Source organism: Rhopalosiphum maidis, chromosome 4 (assembly GCF_003676215.2).
Source record: "Rhopalosiphum maidis isolate BTI-1 chromosome 4, ASM367621v3, whole genome shotgun sequence".
Lineage (NCBI taxonomy): Eukaryota > Metazoa > Arthropoda > Insecta > Hemiptera > Aphididae > Rhopalosiphum > Rhopalosiphum maidis.
The window spans coordinates 22,856,193-22,873,695 of NC_040880.1; the positions used below are offsets into that span (position 1 = coordinate 22,856,193).

At 27.4% G+C, this 17,503-nt stretch overlaps 4 protein-coding genes across 7 annotated transcripts; 2 read left to right on the plus strand and 2 right to left on the minus strand.

Annotated features, from left to right (window-relative positions):
- The first annotated feature begins 2,187 nt into the window (after positions 1 to 2,187).
- LOC113560427 (protein lin-7 homolog C) lies at positions 2,188 to 3,672 on the plus strand. The gene is made up of 5 exons (XM_026966291.1): positions 2,188 to 2,394; positions 2,491 to 2,532; positions 2,599 to 2,720; positions 2,794 to 3,030; positions 3,099 to 3,672. The coding sequence occupies exons 1-5, from the start codon at positions 2,358 to 2,360 to the stop codon at positions 3,255 to 3,257; spliced, it is 597 nt and encodes a 198-aa protein (XP_026822092.1). The 5' UTR covers positions 2,188 to 2,357; the 3' UTR covers positions 3,258 to 3,672.
- Positions 3,673 to 6,536: 2,864 nt separating this feature from the next.
- Positions 6,537 to 7,557, plus strand: LOC113549540 (protein FAM210A). The gene has a single exon (XM_026950894.1). It carries the CDS (start codon positions 6,781 to 6,783, stop codon positions 7,384 to 7,386), a length of 606 nt encoding a protein of 201 aa, XP_026806695.1. The 5' UTR covers positions 6,537 to 6,780; the 3' UTR covers positions 7,387 to 7,557.
- A 632-nt stretch (positions 7,558 to 8,189) lies between these two features.
- Positions 8,190 to 9,744, minus strand: LOC113549541 (GPALPP motifs-containing protein 1). The gene is made up of 3 exons (XM_026950895.1): positions 9,068 to 9,744; positions 8,635 to 8,970; positions 8,190 to 8,470 (listed from the first exon to the last, which is right to left on the minus strand). Exons 1-3 carry the CDS (start codon positions 9,554 to 9,556, stop codon positions 8,315 to 8,317), a joined length of 981 nt encoding a protein of 326 aa, XP_026806696.1. The 5' UTR covers positions 9,557 to 9,744; the 3' UTR covers positions 8,190 to 8,314.
- Positions 9,745 to 11,063: 1,319 nt separating this feature from the next.
- LOC113560734 (E3 ubiquitin-protein ligase TRIM37-like) lies at positions 11,064 to 17,274 on the minus strand. 4 transcript variants are annotated; one of them, XM_026966785.1, is made up of 17 exons: positions 16,824 to 17,274; positions 15,930 to 16,192; positions 15,647 to 15,860; positions 14,863 to 15,173; positions 14,594 to 14,803; positions 14,309 to 14,491; positions 14,129 to 14,243; positions 13,917 to 14,029; positions 13,512 to 13,695; positions 13,345 to 13,426; positions 13,207 to 13,272; positions 13,055 to 13,112; positions 12,903 to 12,949; positions 11,835 to 11,956; positions 11,724 to 11,776; positions 11,568 to 11,650; positions 11,064 to 11,269 (listed from the first exon to the last, which is right to left on the minus strand). In XM_026966785.1, the coding sequence occupies exons 1-17, from the start codon at positions 16,854 to 16,856 to the stop codon at positions 11,175 to 11,177; spliced, it is 2,232 nt and encodes a 743-aa protein (XP_026822586.1). In that variant the 5' UTR covers positions 16,857 to 17,274; the 3' UTR covers positions 11,064 to 11,174. The 4 variants fall into 4 exon arrangements, 3 of the variants coding, with proteins under 3 accessions (XP_026822586.1, XP_026822587.1, XP_026822588.1); XM_026966786.1 differs by lacking the exons at positions 12,903 to 12,949; positions 13,055 to 13,112; XM_026966787.1 differs by lacking the exons at positions 12,903 to 12,949; positions 13,055 to 13,112; positions 13,207 to 13,272.
- Positions 17,275 to 17,503: the final 229 nt, after the last annotated feature.

A 17,503-nucleotide genomic window follows, 5' to 3' on the forward strand; every position in this document is an offset into this window, starting at 1 on the left:
TATTTGCATTTTTTATAACATTTTTTAGTAATTTATCAATTATCATTTATTAAATAGAATATTGTTATTTTTTTTAAATATTTATATATTTTATTATTTTAAATACTCGTGGTTAGTTAAGTCACTCATGAATGCAATAGGTACACCTATTAAGCAAGTGTACGTTATACCTTAACCACCTTAACCATCATTTAAATAATTATTATTTATTATACCGAAGAATTATTTGTAATTATTTTTTTTTGTTTTCTAAGCTATATTATATAATACAATAAATAAATGTTGTGCATTTAATTAATTTAAATGAATGATGACTGTTAAATATCTTGGATTTTCTTAGTTGATTTAAAAATAATAATTTAACAAGTTAAAAATGTTATAGTTAAAAATTGTTTTTAAAATTGTTGGTTTTGATGGTTTTATTTATTAGTCGGTATCTATTTTCTAATACGTCCTGTATGTCTGTATATAGTCTGTATACAGGGTTTTAAATAAAAACAATCTAATACTATTATAATTTACAATGGCAATATGTAAATGTAATTCTATAAATTATTAATTTCTCAAATTTCTGTTATGCTTTTTGATAAAATAAGAACTCGCAATAGGTATTATATTATATACCTCGTCATATAGATTGGCATAAAATATGTATTATTTGCAAACGCGGATTGATAAAAAGGGCATAGATTACTAATAATTATAGAACATTCCATCCTATTCTGCAATAGGACAAATAATATAATGTTAGTACATAATAATGAAGTAAATTATTAAATATATAAAATAGATGCTCATACTGATTATCCAACTTCCTTACTGGCTAATGGCTACTATAGTACTATAAACTGTATTCTTTATGATTATTCTAGCTATTTTATAAATAATACAACTTTCTACAACTTTAACAGAGAATTATAATTTTCTCATTAAAAATGCACATTCATTTTAAGAAAATTAAAATACATTTATACCAATTAGAGCAAATATATTTTAGAGTAAATACTTTAGTCTATCATAGTATCATCCCAGATAATTCGAGACTATAGAATTGTATTTTTATCATTGAGGTGAATATAACGTAAACTACGTGCTAATTTAAAAAGCATATTAGGCACAAATTTGTTTTAAACTTAGCGAGTTAAATTTATAACTTTTTTAAACTATTACCTAACTTCTAATTTAACAATATCTTATTAATTTATTAGCTTAAGTTAATTATTTTCATTAACTCGATTACCTTAACGGCTTAGTACTCAGTGGCATCTCGACAACACTTTTTTTGTGGCAATTGTCCTAGCATTTTTTGGGATGGATAGGTTGATGGATATGGGTGAATTCTTTTTTTATTCATTGCTGTGTTATCTCTTATATTATGAGTTTATGACATAATAATTAATAATATTAACATAGTTGGTATAAATTAAGTTATATAATCCAAATGAATTCAATATTAATTTTTCAAGATAAATATTGTTTTGAAAATATGAGTTGATATAAGGGGTAGGTAGGTACGAATGTACGTAGTACGATGAATGTGTGTGGTGTGTGGGTGTGCCCTTGTAGTTCAAAAAGTTTGTGACCTCACTGTACGTACTTATATATTTAAGTCTTGAGTACTTGACTAATCAACGTATATAATGAATAATTTTAAACACGAATATAATAAATGTAATAACAACTGGTACAATTATTACAAAACGGTACAATATCTTTTAAAAGTATGTGTAAAGCTAATGTCATAAAAATATAAAATACTGCTATGTTCATAACTACATTTTTAGTTGTTGTATCGAGTAGAAAATTTTCAAGACGTTATAAATAATTTGGTTAAATAGTGCCCCACATTCAAAAACTTTACCAAAAAATTAAATATCCACGAAACGTAAAAAAATGTAATTTTTTAATCGTATTCAAATATGCATTTCAGATTTTTTTGGAAGCGATAGGAGCTAAATAATAAGTACTATGCGAGTATATTACCATATGGCATATATCTGTCGACTGAGTGTGAGCAGCTGTGGCCTGTGAGGCGTGTGCACTTTCAGATGGATTTCATGGCGCCATCTCGTAGGATGTTGCACCATGATAACTTGCGCCCGATACACCTTACAATGCAAACATGCATATCTGCTATATAGGTTTCTTATCACTAGTTACAGTACACACTAGAAGTCACAAATTAGCTTTGAGCACTGATATCACACCAGTATTATACTTATATATTTTTTTTATTTCAGAAATAGTCCATGTACATTGTATAAAATACAAAATCGTAAATATTAGTTATATTGTTAATAAATAATAATACTCTTACATTTATTGGTGTCTCCTTTGAATCATCAAGACACTAAAAGATGGCTGTGGCTGGAGAACCTTTGAACTTAGCGAAAGGTGAGTTTTAGTTGTCGATTTTAACTTTATACTATGTGATCGTTGGTCGTTCTTATACTCTATTGTAACTTATTTTGATGTTTATAATTTTCACAGATGTCAAACGAGCCGTCGAACTGTTGGAAAAGCTCCAAAAAAGTAATAAGTCCACAATTTAATCTTTATATTAAATCAAAATTAAACTATTTGTATGTTTTTGTCTAGCCGGAGAAGTGCCAGTAACCAAATTAGCTGCATTACAAAAAGTATTGCAGAGTGACTTTTTATCGTCTGTGCGAGAAGTGTACGAGCATGTTTATGAAACTGTTGATATACAAGGATCTCAGGTGCTTAACATTTAATTCATGATTTGTTTTCATATTGACCTATATTTTAATCATTTTTTTTTGTTTTTTGTAGGATGTTCGTGCTTCAGCTACAGCTAAAGCAACCGTCGCTGCGTTTGCTGCTAGTGAAGGTCATGCCCATCCAAGAGTGGTAGAATTACCCAAAACAGAAGAAGGACTTGGGTTTAATGTGATGGGTGGACGAGAACAAAATTCTCCAATCTATATATCACGCATAATACCTAGTGGTGTAGCTGACAGACATGGTGGTTTAAAGCGAGGAGATCAACTTCTGTCAGTTAACGGAGTGGTTGGTTGTTTTTTTAACTTTATTTGTTATATTGTATTTATTTTAAACCCAAGGAAATATTTTTAAAGTGCGTAGAAGGTGAAAATCATGAAAAAGCTGTTGAGTTACTAAAACAAGCTCAAGGATCTGTCAAGTTAGTTGTCAGATACACACCAAAAGTATTGGAAGAAATGGAAATGAGATTTGACAAGCAACGTGCTGCCCGGAGGAAGCAACTAAACCAATAATTACATACTAATGGTATGAATATTAGTCTACATAACTATGAATAGTATTTGACAAACTTGAACGGCATACTTATTTAGTTGAAGGGTTGTTAAAATATTTTCGTAATTGTTGTCACTAAGTCTTTTCCTTATTCATATTTTGATGTCTTCTAATCAAATAAAAAATTGTTTTGTGTTCCCAAAATTATATACAATAATTAAATAAGTAACATAAAATTGATTTACTTAAATTGCGTGCTTAGGTTAATCAATAGAAATAACGATATACTGATATAATTGTAGATTTTTACCCACTATTAAAATAATTTATTTAAATTATTATAGATTTGAAACCTCATATAATAAAGTAGATACAATTCTTAAATTTGGTTATTCTTAATAAGAATTTTTAATTTACTTTTTAATGTAGCTGACTTAAATATCGGTTTCATTTTATAAGTAACTTATAATTTTAAATCACATTTTTACAATTTATTTGTATAATATACATCATGTTAAAATGTTTAAAGTTTTTATTTAGTTAAATGTTAATTGTTTAGTATTCTATATCAAAATTTAATCTTATGTTTATTAAACTAATTCTATTGTCCCCTGCAATAAAGCCACCTTTCTTTAAAATGTATTATTAAATATGAATTATAATATTATATTATATAAAACTCGTTCATTGTGATCTTGTAGTTTCCAAATTTACTTATGTATTATCAATGATAGTAAAATTAATTCAGTGGTACGCCTTCCTACAAAATTTATATGACACTGAAGAGTTGTTTATAATTAATTATTATTTTTTGTTATTACTTATTTTATATCATAGATATTGCTTGTACTAAGCAAATACACATTTTGAGTTTTTTGAGTGTTTATAATATTATAGTTATACATTAATACATAGTTTTATTATTTAATTAGCATTTTTAAGTATTTGTATTTATAGCTATAAGCCTATTACTAACTCGCCAAGGTTATTATAAATTATTTAATACTTTATAGTTTAAGATTATCCCAGTGTTTTCAGTATTATAATTTATAATAATATGATGTATGGTACATGCTATATTTTGTAAAATAATTAGGTATCTACATGGAAAATTTGCAATTATTATTTATTACTTTATGATACTAAATATCATTATAGTTTATTATTATTCATTATTCGCTTAAACATTTTAATTAAATATATTTTAATATCATTATAATATTTAGTGACAATATTGAGTTTGTTTATTAATTCATCCAATTTGTATTTAATAGTGAATAAAATAATGTATCATGCCATCCCTTGTCAGTGAAATAGTGAAAACTAAAATAGTAAAATATCAAATATAAATGTAGCTTTCAGTCTTTTATTATAACTTAGTACTTTAATAATTCTATTACAAAACTGAGAAAGTCAGTCTGCTGTAAAGATGGTTTCAAGTATACTTTATTATTGAATAGGTCATCACGATGCATGTGTTAAATTTGAATAAAATAATAAATTAATGCATATGAAAAATGATTCTGAATGGAGAGATCAGATTAATGCTGAAAATTATATTAAAAAATATATTCATACCAGAACAGCCTCTTAATGAACCGTGGGCCACTAAATCAAATCTCAATTAGATTCAAACCTTACAGCATTGATTTTATTATTTACAAAGTATATTATTATAAAATCAATGCTTACAAATTACAAATAGGTATGTAAGATATATATATATACATTGTACAGTGTAGTATCCAGGGGGAACGGATTAAAGGGTTGTAACTCAGAATGTAACCCAAATTGCATTTTAGAGATAATAGAATAATAATATTGATGTATTACAATTCTCAATTTTACTTTTAGTACATTTCCGAATTATTTCGATTGCGTTGTTTTTCTTAATAATATTGTCTGTGTTGAAATGCCAATATAGTGACTACATTGTAGTCAATCTGTAGTGATTATACCGATTGCGGAACGGCTGTTGTAATGTTGTTATTTGTATTCATGTTTTATTATTAATTTAATACCTTCAATGGAATTAGTAAAAGATTAAAGAATAACATTTAAGATAAATACAAAAATATAAAAACGAAAAATGAATATACAATTATACTTTAAAAAAAATTAATATTTACAAATTTAAACGTCTACTATATAATCGTAAAATTGTAAAAATAGTATTAAAATATGACGTAATTATAATGAAAATCACCAAATTTAAAAACAATTAAATTTTTTACATTTTTTGGTTCCATTATGAAGTATGTACTGGAGAAACCTTGTATTAAATTTTCAAGTCTTAGGCCTCATCTATAAACATTTTATAAATTTGGAACTAAAAAATAATTTCCTAATTTTCGTAATTTTAATACTTTTCTTGAAAATATCAACTTTAAACGCTTATAAAGAAATATTGTGACTATAAAAAAATCTGTGTGTAAGAAAATAAAAAATTATCATATGAAAAGTACTTCAGGTTACCTATGGGTTATGAATTTTATCACAAAAAATAAGACTCAACACCTGTGTTTAAAGTAAAAAAATAAAAGAATGTATTAAATCTTAATGAATCTATTATTTTATAACTATTTTAAAAATGTACTAGGTTATAAATCTGAATTAAGTCATGTGGTTAAAATTGTTATGCTTTTGCTTTATGTATTAGTACACAAATTTAAGTAAATAGGGGTTTTAGCCTAGGTCGAGCGCACCGCATCTTTACGTTAAAACTACGATAGTTTACACTACAATGAACACAATATCATCTATGAAGGCGCATAACTCAGTTTGACAACTCTCGAATTAATTATGACAATGAAATAGTACACGCCACGCCGCGACTACTGACTACTGAGTACTACTGCGTCACGCCGTGAGTAACTGAGAACACGATACTACGATACATGACACGGAGACAATGGGCGTGGTTACTGTGCGACTGCGGTAATACCGCGCACAACGCCATCTCTGTAACATTGTATGCGTTTCACTTTTGCTATGGAGTTCAGAATCTATAGTAACCAAATTGTTTATATCTGTGGTAAAAACTGAATACTGCAGCTGCTGCACCATTTCTAAGTTGTAAATTCGTAAAGTGCACAAAAATGTAAATGTTTATTTCCATTGCCTGGGACAGTCTGTGACTACAGGTCATAAAATAAACGTACCGGCTTTGATTTAAGATATATACATATATTCCACAAAAGGAATGAAAATTCCTAAATCCGTGAGATAAATTAATTTATCATCTATGGCGATACCACGTGATATCGTGTTGTCACTAATCGATAAGATAACCGCGTGACGGTGATGATAACGGCTTAACGACGGCAACTGCGATTCGTATTTATTTTTCTTAAACCATAGTGAATAATAATATGCAATCATACATTCATACGTATATAAATAAATAAATAATTTTACACTACCAGTGCTAGCTTTTTATTAGTCACATCAAATTGTGTTACCGGAGCGTCCGGCAATGGAGTTGGTGGTCGGTGTTAGTTCAAATTGTTTAAAGTCATCCGGCGTTCGTAGTTAGCCAAAAATATGCTGTCTAGATGTAACTTTTATTCAATCGCGATGGCCAACGCGAGGTTGAGCGTGTTTGGTCAACGCCGATTGTTCGTACCTTGTACGGGTTGTTTGTCCAAGTGTACAACTGCCATGTCCGGACAGAGGAAACAACAATCGCGTCGCAGCCTCGGATGTATAACCACCACCACACCCGACCTTAGATCGTATATGTTGTATACTTGCAATAGACGACAGACCATGTCAACAACAACGAATCCACCAGACGAAAAGCCACAAAATATCTTCCAGAGGTTCAAAAACATGGCCAAGAAATACTGGTACATTGTACTGCCTGTTCATTTGGTAACTTCGACTGTATGGTTTGGTTCGTTTTACTTTGTAGCCAGCATATTTGATGTGCCCTCCCTGTTGGAACACTTGGGCATTCCCGATAGCATGATCGACAAAGTAAGGAATGGCAACTCGTGGACCAGTTATTTGGTTATTGCCTATGGTCTATATAAAATATTTACACCACTCAGATATATGGTAACATTAGGGGGCACTGGTATAACTTTACGTTATTTGAAAAGATTAGGATATGTTAACGATGGGACGTCATGCCCCAAAAAGCCATAAAAACATGATAAAGTTGCACATTACTTTATAGTATATTAAATTTATAAGATTGTTTGAATATGTAAATGAATAGATAATAAAAGTCTGTTGAGATTTTACAATTTTGTGTAATATTTACAACCATATTTAAATATTGTAAAAATTTTTCACAATATATTTTATTAGTTGTCAATAAAACTGTATTTTTTTTTTTATTGTATCATTACAATACATTTTCTAATCCCTGAAATATTAAATCTAAGTGCTTGATGACAAACTATTAGAAAAAAAAAAATAACATACTAGAGTATATATTAATTTATGTGTACTAGTAATTATGTTACTGACAGGATAACATTTTTTAAAGCAATGTTGTCTCTGTAAAATTGCTCATACCCAAATAAGCATTTGAACCTACTAGAAGTTATCACAGAAGATTAATCACTAATCAGTCATGAAACTATTTTGATAATTTAAAGATCACTCAATCTATCTAGTGACAAGTGTAAATTATTTTAACAAGATATTATTATTAATATTTTGAATGAGATAATAGATATAATAAAATTAAAGAAATATTCATATTGCTTAATGTGTTTTCATATTAAAAGTGTTTGAATTCTATTTTTATTGATTCTAATTGCTAGGTAAACTATAATAGTGTGAGAAGTAAAAATAATATTTATTAGTAACCTACTTATAATTTATAAATATCAATTAGAATGGTAAAATGTAATAAATAATGCAAGTGATATAATAGACTTAATATAAATCAAATTAAATATGTACCTATTAAAGTTAAAATCAAATTTTTAATAGTCTCATTCAAATTATGTGTGAATATATTTTGTATTAAAGTTCAGTCAAGAAAATCATACGTACACTAAATAAACATACCTAGATGTTAATGACGGGCTGTTACCAACAAGTCATAATTAAACAGTTTAATTCAAAGAAACCTAGATTCACCTTGAGAAAATCTATTATTCAGCTGACTGGCTTTTTTTAATATTGATTGTTTCTGAGCATCATCAAATTTGTTACATTGCAGATCAATTTCCCTACTAAAAGGTCTTCTTTCTACTGGTCCTTCTTTAATTTTTTCCTAAAAAACATTAACAAATTACTATTTTTGAAAATCCTAAATATTAACTGAACAGTTAGTTTTAATTTTTCACCAACAAGTATAAAGTCTCAAGTTTAATGATAATTGAAATTGGAATTATAAAAATATAATTTATTAGTTAGGTAAATACATATTAAATTTACCTTTTTTTGTTTTTTTAGTTTTTCTTGGTGCATTTCTAATAATGAATAGGGTTTCCGTTTTACTGAGGTTTCCGCCAGTTTTTCCATTTGCTCATCGCGTTTTTGAATGGCGATCATTTTTAATGCTTCCATATCAGTTTCATCAGCAGTTTTTGGTTCTTGGACTTTACGTTCTTTATCTGACGGAGTGTCAGTCCATTCTGATCGGTTACTCATGTCGGGAGCCTCTCGTTTCCTGAACTGCCTTGCCCCTAAACCTAGATTGGCGGCTTTTTCCGGTGGTAGCTCCAACATCCATTTTTCTCGAACTGTTTCTTGTTTGACATCATCATATACCTACAAAGAAGTTATTGTGTTAGTTCATTTCAAACAGTCAAACAGGGTGTGCTTACAATTAATATTATGCTTATGCAAGTAAATAAACTGTACAAACTTCTCCAGCAAATTTTCGCTTCATATACTCGGCTCGCAATTCTAATTGCTTCTGTATGAACAGCTGTTCGGAATCGGAAGTTATCAGCTCGGCCGGCAATGGACCAAAACCCGAAATGTCATCGTCGATCTGCTGGGCGACTACACTCTCCTCTATTTTAAAATCTAAAGGCAACGACGGTCCGGGAGCGCGTTTCTGCGGCACCAGATGCGGTGGTAAGCTGGGTCCGTACGAGTGGTTAGATTCACCTGGTGCAGCGGTCTCGTCGTGTTTGCCACCAACGGTGCCCGACAGACCAGATGGCAGAATCGGTCCGATGGGTTTGACTGAAGCGGTATCTTTCGTCGGCTCGTCCGCGGTCGATGCAGATTTCGGACGTACGTCGCTCTTAAGCGGAACGATCGGAACATGATATTCATGATCATCTTTCGATTTGTGTTTACTCTTTGAATGTTTGTGTTTTTTGTGCTTTTTGTGTTCTTTTCCCATAGTCGTCGTGGTCGGAGCATGCGAGAGATTACTGAGACGTTTTACGGGTTTTAGGTTCTTATGATTCGACAATTTTAGTTAGAACGAAACATTAAGCATTTACTATAATATTATTAAATGAAACGAGTAAATTCAAAATTTTCAAAAAACTAAACGTAAACAACGAATGTCGATAACCTACTGAATACACTGTCTGATAAGTGATAACAAAATGCTTATAAATGGTATACACTATCTTTATGGTTTCCCGCATCTAGGACATCCTCCAAAGCCCCTAAGGGGTGAATCCTCAACAATTCGCGTATTCAGTGATTATAATATAGACAATATAGTTATTGATTTATCGTATTACATTAATTCATTGTAGTCCACACATTTTAAATACAACATTCATTAAGAATTTAAATTACTTTAGATATTTAGAATAATTTATTGTACACACCTGCGATCTCGCTTAAAATAAAACTTCTTATATTAGTTACAATGGTTACATTATATATACTTATTATTTTAGTAACTTGTCCGAATGCGAAATTACTACAAATTACTTTTACTTCTTCAAGTTCATGATATTTAAAATAGTAATTTAAACGCTCATACTTTTCTAAAATATTTTATGAATGATTTTTTTTTTTTTATAAATCAATTTTAAAAGTTTCTATTAAAACCCTCAATTATGTGTGAATTTCCTAGCAGTTGAAAAGGGCTTAACACAAATTCTTATCATTCATTGCTTATTTTCTAAAAGTCCCTTATTCTCCACATTATAGTGAGCCTATTCAACATATGTAGTTTTAAATATATTATTTCTTTCTTTCTTCAATTTATCCAACTCAATTGATTGTACTTTACCATCACAAATACATTTTAAAAACCAACTTACTTTACTAGATAGACTTCTCCCTTCTTATTATTTATTAAATACTCTACTCTCTACATTGTCATACAATATTGTTAATGAAGATCTCACATTTATTAACGAGAGTAGATTCAACTGGGTCTTTTATTTTTATTATTTATCTTAAAATAATATTATAAATATCAAATAAACTTAAAACTATGTTTTTTGAGTCTCGTAGTGTATTATTATAAACTTATAAAATAAATTAATAAATAAGTTTAAATAAAAAGAGTATAGTCCTACAATATTTATAGATTTTAATCTTTGATTATTTTAAATAGACAACAGTAGGCACATGCATATTTATTATCTACCTAGCTTAAAATAAAAAAGGGTTCTTTAGGTGGTGACTGGTGGCTTGTATAAAAAAAAAATATGTGTCTGAGCAACAAATTGCTAAAACCTACTATATAGCAATACCACACATAAACTTTTTTTTATAAATATAATAATAGCTTGAAGAAAAATTTATAAATTTTATTTGAAAAATGATGTATTTACACTTCTCAATATAGTTAACATTTTGATTTACCTCAATTTTTGATTAATCATACTAAAACTGGAGGTACCTAGTTAATAAATTATAATAATTTTTATATCAACAAATAATTTTAAACAATATATATATTTATATAACTTACAAAATAATTAGAACTAATTATGTTTTTCAAAAATTCAATTAACAAAAATATAAATATCTATTTAAAGTTTTAACACTTATTCATCTTTGGTCAGATGATCAGGACACAATGACTCGTTATTGGGACTTTGTACTTCTTCACTGGAAGAGCTCTGATTAATTTCCCAGTTATCTATAATAATAAAAATTATAATATTGTAATACAAAAATTAAAAAATAAATCAGAATTAATTTAAGTAATTTAAATATTTTATTAGGATATAACTAAAAATATTTTATTACATTTTCATTGAAATTATTAATGAACAATAACGTAAAAATAAGAAATCAATATATATAAAAAATATATAAGATTAAAAAATTTTTGAAATGTGATTGATACTTCAATAATGATGATTTTTTAACACTGTGTTGAATATAGCTCGTAGAAATTTAACAATGTAATTATTGGATAAAGAAAAATCAATTACCTATTATATTATAGGCGTTGTCTACAAAAACTGAATTGATTAAATCTTCAAGATCGTCCGATATATCTGACATATCTAAAAACCTTATAATCAAATAAAAATATTAATGTTTAATAAAGTTATAGTTTGAAATGTAGTTATGTAAATATAATTTACCTATTTGACAAATTTGTATTTGTTGTTTCTTGAACTACGGGTTGTTCATCTTTCTGTAGACATAATAATAATGTTCTAATAAAAATTAATAACTATTTCTAAATTATTTACGTTTTGTAAGGAGTTATGTAATCCACGAACTGTATTAGTTTGGTGAGGCAAATCATCAAATCTATTTTCAGACATTCTTAGATTTATTGGATCTGACGAACTTGCCAATTCATTAGAAGATTCTGAAAGTTGAAACATTAAATTATTCTTGTAAAGAATACATTTTAAAATTATTGAAATAAATAAAGGTGAGATTTGATTTAATATTTATAGTGTTAGATTTAATTTAGTCTGATATTCATATTAAGGTTTATTAAATAAACTTGTATATATTGTATCTAAATATTTTTTTCTTTGCTTTATCTGGTATATTTTTAATTATTTATTATTATTTAAAGATAATAAGACATAGATAAATACATTTTTTTTTTAATGAAACAAAAATAATTAATAATTAATTAAATTTTTTTATTGTTAAAAAACGTACTATCTTGTAACTTATACTTGTCGCGTTGGTGACGGAATAATTTATTATACACTTATTATACTTTTTTGGTTTCTTAATAAGGAAATTACAGACAACTGGCATGCTTCAAAGTTCAAACTATTTTGAACCACCACCTGTGTAGATTCTTGCATGTTGAGTATAGATAATATATTTAGTATTCTAGTATCTATTCAAAAATTTTTATGTTGAATATATATTGTATTGACAGGTGAAAATTATTGTTTGTTCAAATATCTAATATTTAGATACTTTTTTTTAAGTAAAAGCCCATACTCGTATTTAGTAGTATTGAAAACAATTTGAACAATTGATTCTATGACCATTGGAAAATTATCAAAACATCAGACTAAATAAACATACACATGATACCGCAGAGCTAAGCCAGTAAACAATATGTTATACATAAAAATTTGATTAAAAAGTTTAAAAAATATTAATTTAACTAATTAGAGTCAATTAATTTTTTTAAATATCTAATTTTTATAATATTATTTTTTTAAGTTGATGGTAAATGATTAATCAAATTAGTAATTATTGGTTCTTAAATGAAACAATTAATATTTTTGAACATTAGAGAACTTGAGTATTAAAATATTAATAATAGCTTGAGATTAGCCTACCTGGTTGAGAATTACGCATAGCATTTTCCAATTTTTTCAAGCGAAATCTAATAGTTAAAATAATAAATAATTTAAGCATTAATTAAGAAAATAAATTATTGTTCAATACTGGGTTAGTAAACGATCAATTATTTGTAAAAATTTAAAATTACTTTGCTTCAGTTATTTCATATTGAATTTTATTAACCATTTGTGAATTTTCAGAAGTTCCTAATAAACAATGAAAATTATAGCATCAAAATGTAAATTGATAAAAAAAAAAACTGTTGAATGTGTAATATGTTGTAAATTAAATAGAACCCACTTAATTTGTTAGGTGAATTCAATTGATTTTCTCCAACTTTTCTTAAACAATTTTCCAAACGAAAATCTAAAGTATTATAATTTTGTAAAATTTTAATTTAAAAACAAAAATTTAATTGAGAAATGATAATTAACAAACCTGATGGACTTGTATGTTCAATATCGTCTAGAGCGATGTTGTTGATATTATTCATATGAATAGGACTGGGTCTATCTGGGTTCTAAAAAAATAAAATAAAAATAATTTAAATAATAAGAATAATAGATTTTATGCACAGGGTATTGTATAAGTAACAAATAATTTACATCTGATTCTTCAAAAAGACGACTAAGTCTCTCAAACATGGATTGCGCAGTTTCGCCTTGAAAACGATTTTGGAATTCATTATCATATAAAGTTTGTATTGATAACGGAGGATGAACCATATTAGAAGCAGTTTCACACGATGCTCCTTGAACTTCTTGATCTTTGATTGGACTCCTGAGATGTCTACATAAAATATTTATTTGTTAGTCAATAGTTATTACATAAGCTTAAATTATTTGATTTATAATTTTACAAAAAATCTTAGAATTAGGATAATAAAACATATTTTAATATAGACTATTTTTCAGTGGCGTATATATAGTGTACATTAGATTTTATAGAAATATTTTTTTTTTATAAAACCCATCATAGGAAATATCTATGTATGTCATTAAAATTCTTACCCAGTTGCTTCCGCACACTCAAATTCATCCAACAATGATTGTATTTTAATTTTAAGTTTCTTCTTTGGACTCGGAATTTCTCTACTAATAGGTTTAACTTTGGCAGGGATTTTCTATAAAAATATCAAATATTTTTAAATAGCAAAGTAATTAAATTATTTAATAATTTATTTAAATGCTTAAACATTAGTAATAAAAGTAGTAAAAAATACCTGTTTCAATTCTTCAAATTGCTGCAAGAGTACAGATCTTTCAAGTTCTAATTTAGATAAATACCATTGTTGCTCTCTACATTTTTGATAGTAAGTAGGTGGTCGAACACTAAATCTGATTAAAAAATAAAGATAATAATAGTATCAAAAAATAAAAATAAAATCATTAAAATTACTTACTTTAAAATTAATGTATCTTGTTGTAAAAATCCTTCATTAATTAATAAATCAAGTCTAAAAAATCTATTATATCCCCAACATTCTCCAATTTCAAAATCTGATGTGAATTCTCTGAGTACATTTTTAGATTTATCATTGATTTGTTCATTTAGTTGATTAACCATTTCAATACGATAATCATATCTAGAAAAAATTAATATTCATTACAGAAATAATTTTCTTCTAAAATGTATTCAAATTTATGTTCTTAGACTTAACAGTAAAAAATAAAAATAAATAACTAACCTAGATACTCCAGCTGGCCCAGATGTTAACTCTAAAAACACTGATAAATATCTATCTCTCACGATGCCATTGCCATTAGGGTATACTTTAAGTCTCCAACTGACACCATTGCAACCAATTGGAAGTGAATAGATGGGTTCAGACTGAATCATTTTGTCAGAAAATGATTTAATTATTAAATTACCTCCTTCAAATTTTGGTATAACTTCACTAATAATTATAAATAAATAAATAAATGAATGTATTTTATTGAAAACAAAATAACTTACCTATGAAAATCTGGATACACAGACATAAGGACTGGAGATTGTTTATTTTGCATTGCAGAAATAGTTCTTTTAAATCTTGGAGCGTTATTAATTAACTGTGACATTGGCATACGAGATACTTCTAGATCACAATCATGTAAAAATTCCTCTATTTGTTCGGATTCATTAACTAAATGATTTTTTTGAGATAATAAAGTAGTAAGTTTGTTATTGAGATCTTTTTCTAAATCAATCATCATGCACTCCACAGCTGTGCGTATTTCCCGAACTTTTTGCTCTTTGGCTTGTTGTACTAGTTTAATATTTTTATCCTAAAAAATAAATAGTCATTTAATTAATGAAAAGTTTTGTTTCATAATCACATTATTACTTAATTATATCATGATTGTGATAGACAATATACTACATTTATATTAAGACATAAAATATTATTGAGCTATAGATTTTCTGGATAAAATAGAAGAATTTCATGGAGTGAATATCTAAACTTTAAATCAGTCGGAAAATTGACTTAATAATTTTTGTGTAAACAACTTTACATGCATAAATCCTACATTTGATTCAATTAAGGAACTTAAAAAAATAAATATTATACAATATAATATGTTTAAAAATAATACTTGAATTGTATTTTTAAAGTTAATTTTTTTTAAATAATTAGCATAGAAATCTAAACAGGGAACTTAATTAATAAAAAACCAGATACACCATACAACCCTATTAAGCATTAAAAAAAAATATATAGTTTTTAAACTGTATTTACTAGTTAAATTAAAATACGTACAAGTTCCTTAATGTCTTTCTTAATCATTTCTTCTTTTGTTTTAAGGTTGTCACAACTCTCGCCTAGTTGTGCTATTGTTTCATTATAAATGTCTTCAACAGGTCGGAATGAATGACCATTATGGGCTGAATTGTCAAATAGAGCACATCGATGACAAATAGTTGAATTGCATGAAATGCAAAATACAGACAATTGTTCATTATGAGTTTCACATCTAACATAAAATTAAATTAAAAATGTTAAATAATTTTTTATAGGTAGTAGTAACTTTTTTGTTAATTACCTTTGTTCTTGGCTCTGCCTTATACTTCCTACATTGACCGTACTGTTCAAACAGTCAAGTTGTTCGGATAAATCTTCAACCCATCTACAGTTGACAATTTCATGTAAATGTAATGTAGCTCTACAATGTGGACATTGAGATCGTTGTTCAGTAAGCCATCGACGCATACAAGAATAACAACATAATTTTGAACAATGTGGACATAAATGTGCATCTTGTATTTTCTCCATACAAATAAAACATTTGAATGTTTCTAGGAGAGTCTTGAAATTAAAAATTATTTTTATGGTTAGATAATTAATTATGTAATGTAATACTTAAATCATTTAAGCATTAATTTTATTACGCATCAATTATGATGTGTATAAAGAAATAGATTCTAGTTCTATAGAGAATCCACAATTAGTATTATTTCCTTATAATAGATTTAATTATTTGAATAAATATCAAAATTTTATATACACTGAACAATTGTTTACTCTATGAACAGTTTTACAGCCTTGTTAATTGAATAGCTTGAAAGTAAATTAATTAGATTTTTTTATTTTTACCTTTGGTGCTTTTTTTGATTCTAAATTAATAATAATATATTTAGTTCTAAAATAAACAGAATAATAAATAATTATACTTAAATAGATATAAAAAAAATTGTCAAACTATTAATTATTTTTTTTAAGTCAACTGAGAAATTGAATACCTACAAGGTGGTCTTTATTAATTACTTCAGCTATTAAAAATACATATTAGTAGGTCATAACCTGTTGTGAGATATATAGGTACATTGGACTATTGAGTATTGACCCACAAACGAAATAAAGAATACAATTTATATTAAAAATGAAACTCTTTTTGGGTAAATATAGTTAAGTGAAAAAATATGGTAAATTAATATACCTGCAAATATTCCGGATTAGGTGCCACGGCCATTTCAATTTTTGAAATTCTATTCAATAGGTATGTAGATATTCTATCGATAATGTAGTTGAACCTACGTTTCTTAACTACCACTGAGTGCCAGACAGAGAGACGGAACAATCATAACAATAATAATTATAATAATAATAATATAATTGTTATATTAATTAATTATTAATAAACGATATCATTAATGCCGTAAATAATGGCGTTTCGCCGGGCCCCGGACGCTTTCGACTTACGAATCGTATTTTTATTTTTAAATTAGAGAATACCGGTTAACCGCGTAGGAATGACCGACACGTAACTATCGGAACATTCTGAACGGGGGAATGCTATCCGAAACCTGAATATTGTACATTTATACGCTTTGTTAGTTTGTTATTATATACCTATCTGCGTATCCACGACGGATACGAGTAAATACGATCAGTTGTACGACGGCCGTCGAGACAATAATCAATCGTCGTCATATGACTGATAAAAATAAATAATCCCTGGTATCACAATTCACAGACCCAGTTGCAGCGTCGGGGGTTCTCAAAATGCGTCCAATGCGTATTTCAAGTAGACCAAACGATCGGCTACACTAAAACTACAGAGGTACACGATACACATAGACATAGTAGACCTACATAAATTATTATCATTGACCTATT

Excerpts from the sequence above, each read along its gene's own strand:
- LOC113560427 (XM_026966291.1), top strand. The coding sequence starts at position 2,358 with ATGGCTGTGGCTGGAGAACCTTTGAACTTAGCGAAAG. Across the intron at positions 2,395-2,490 it reads ACCTTTGAACTTAGCGAAAG|ATGTCAAACGAGCCGTCGAA; the intron begins GTGAGTTTTAGT and ends TAATTTTCACAG. Across the intron at positions 3,031-3,098 it reads TTCTGTCAGTTAACGGAGTG|TGCGTAGAAGGTGAAAATCA; the intron begins GTTGGTTGTTTT and ends ATATTTTTAAAG.
- LOC113549540 (XM_026950894.1), top strand. The coding sequence starts at position 6,781 with ATGCTGTCTAGATGTAACTTTTATTCAATCGCGATGGCCAACGCGAGG.
- LOC113549541 (XM_026950895.1), bottom strand. The coding sequence starts at position 9,556 with ATGGGAAAAGAACACAAAAAGCACAAAAAACACAAACATTCAAAGAGT. Across the intron at positions 8,971-9,067 it reads AGCGAAAATTTGCTGGAGAA|GTATATGATGATGTCAAACA; the intron begins GTTTGTACAGTT and ends ACTTCTTTGTAG. Across the intron at positions 8,471-8,634 it reads AACTAAAAAAACAAAAAAAG|GAAAAAATTAAAGAAGGACC; the intron begins GTAAATTTAATA and ends AATGTTTTTTAG.
- LOC113560734 (XM_026966785.1), bottom strand. The coding sequence starts at position 16,856 with ATGGCCGTGGCACCTAATCCGGAATATTTGCAG. Across the intron at positions 15,174-15,646 it reads AGAAAGACATTAAGGAACTT|GATAAAAATATTAAACTAGT; the intron begins GTACGTATTTTA and ends TTTATTTTTTAG. Across the intron at positions 11,270-11,567 it reads CAACGCCTATAATATAATAG|ATAACTGGGAAATTAATCAG; the intron begins GTAATTGATTTT and ends TTATTATTATAG.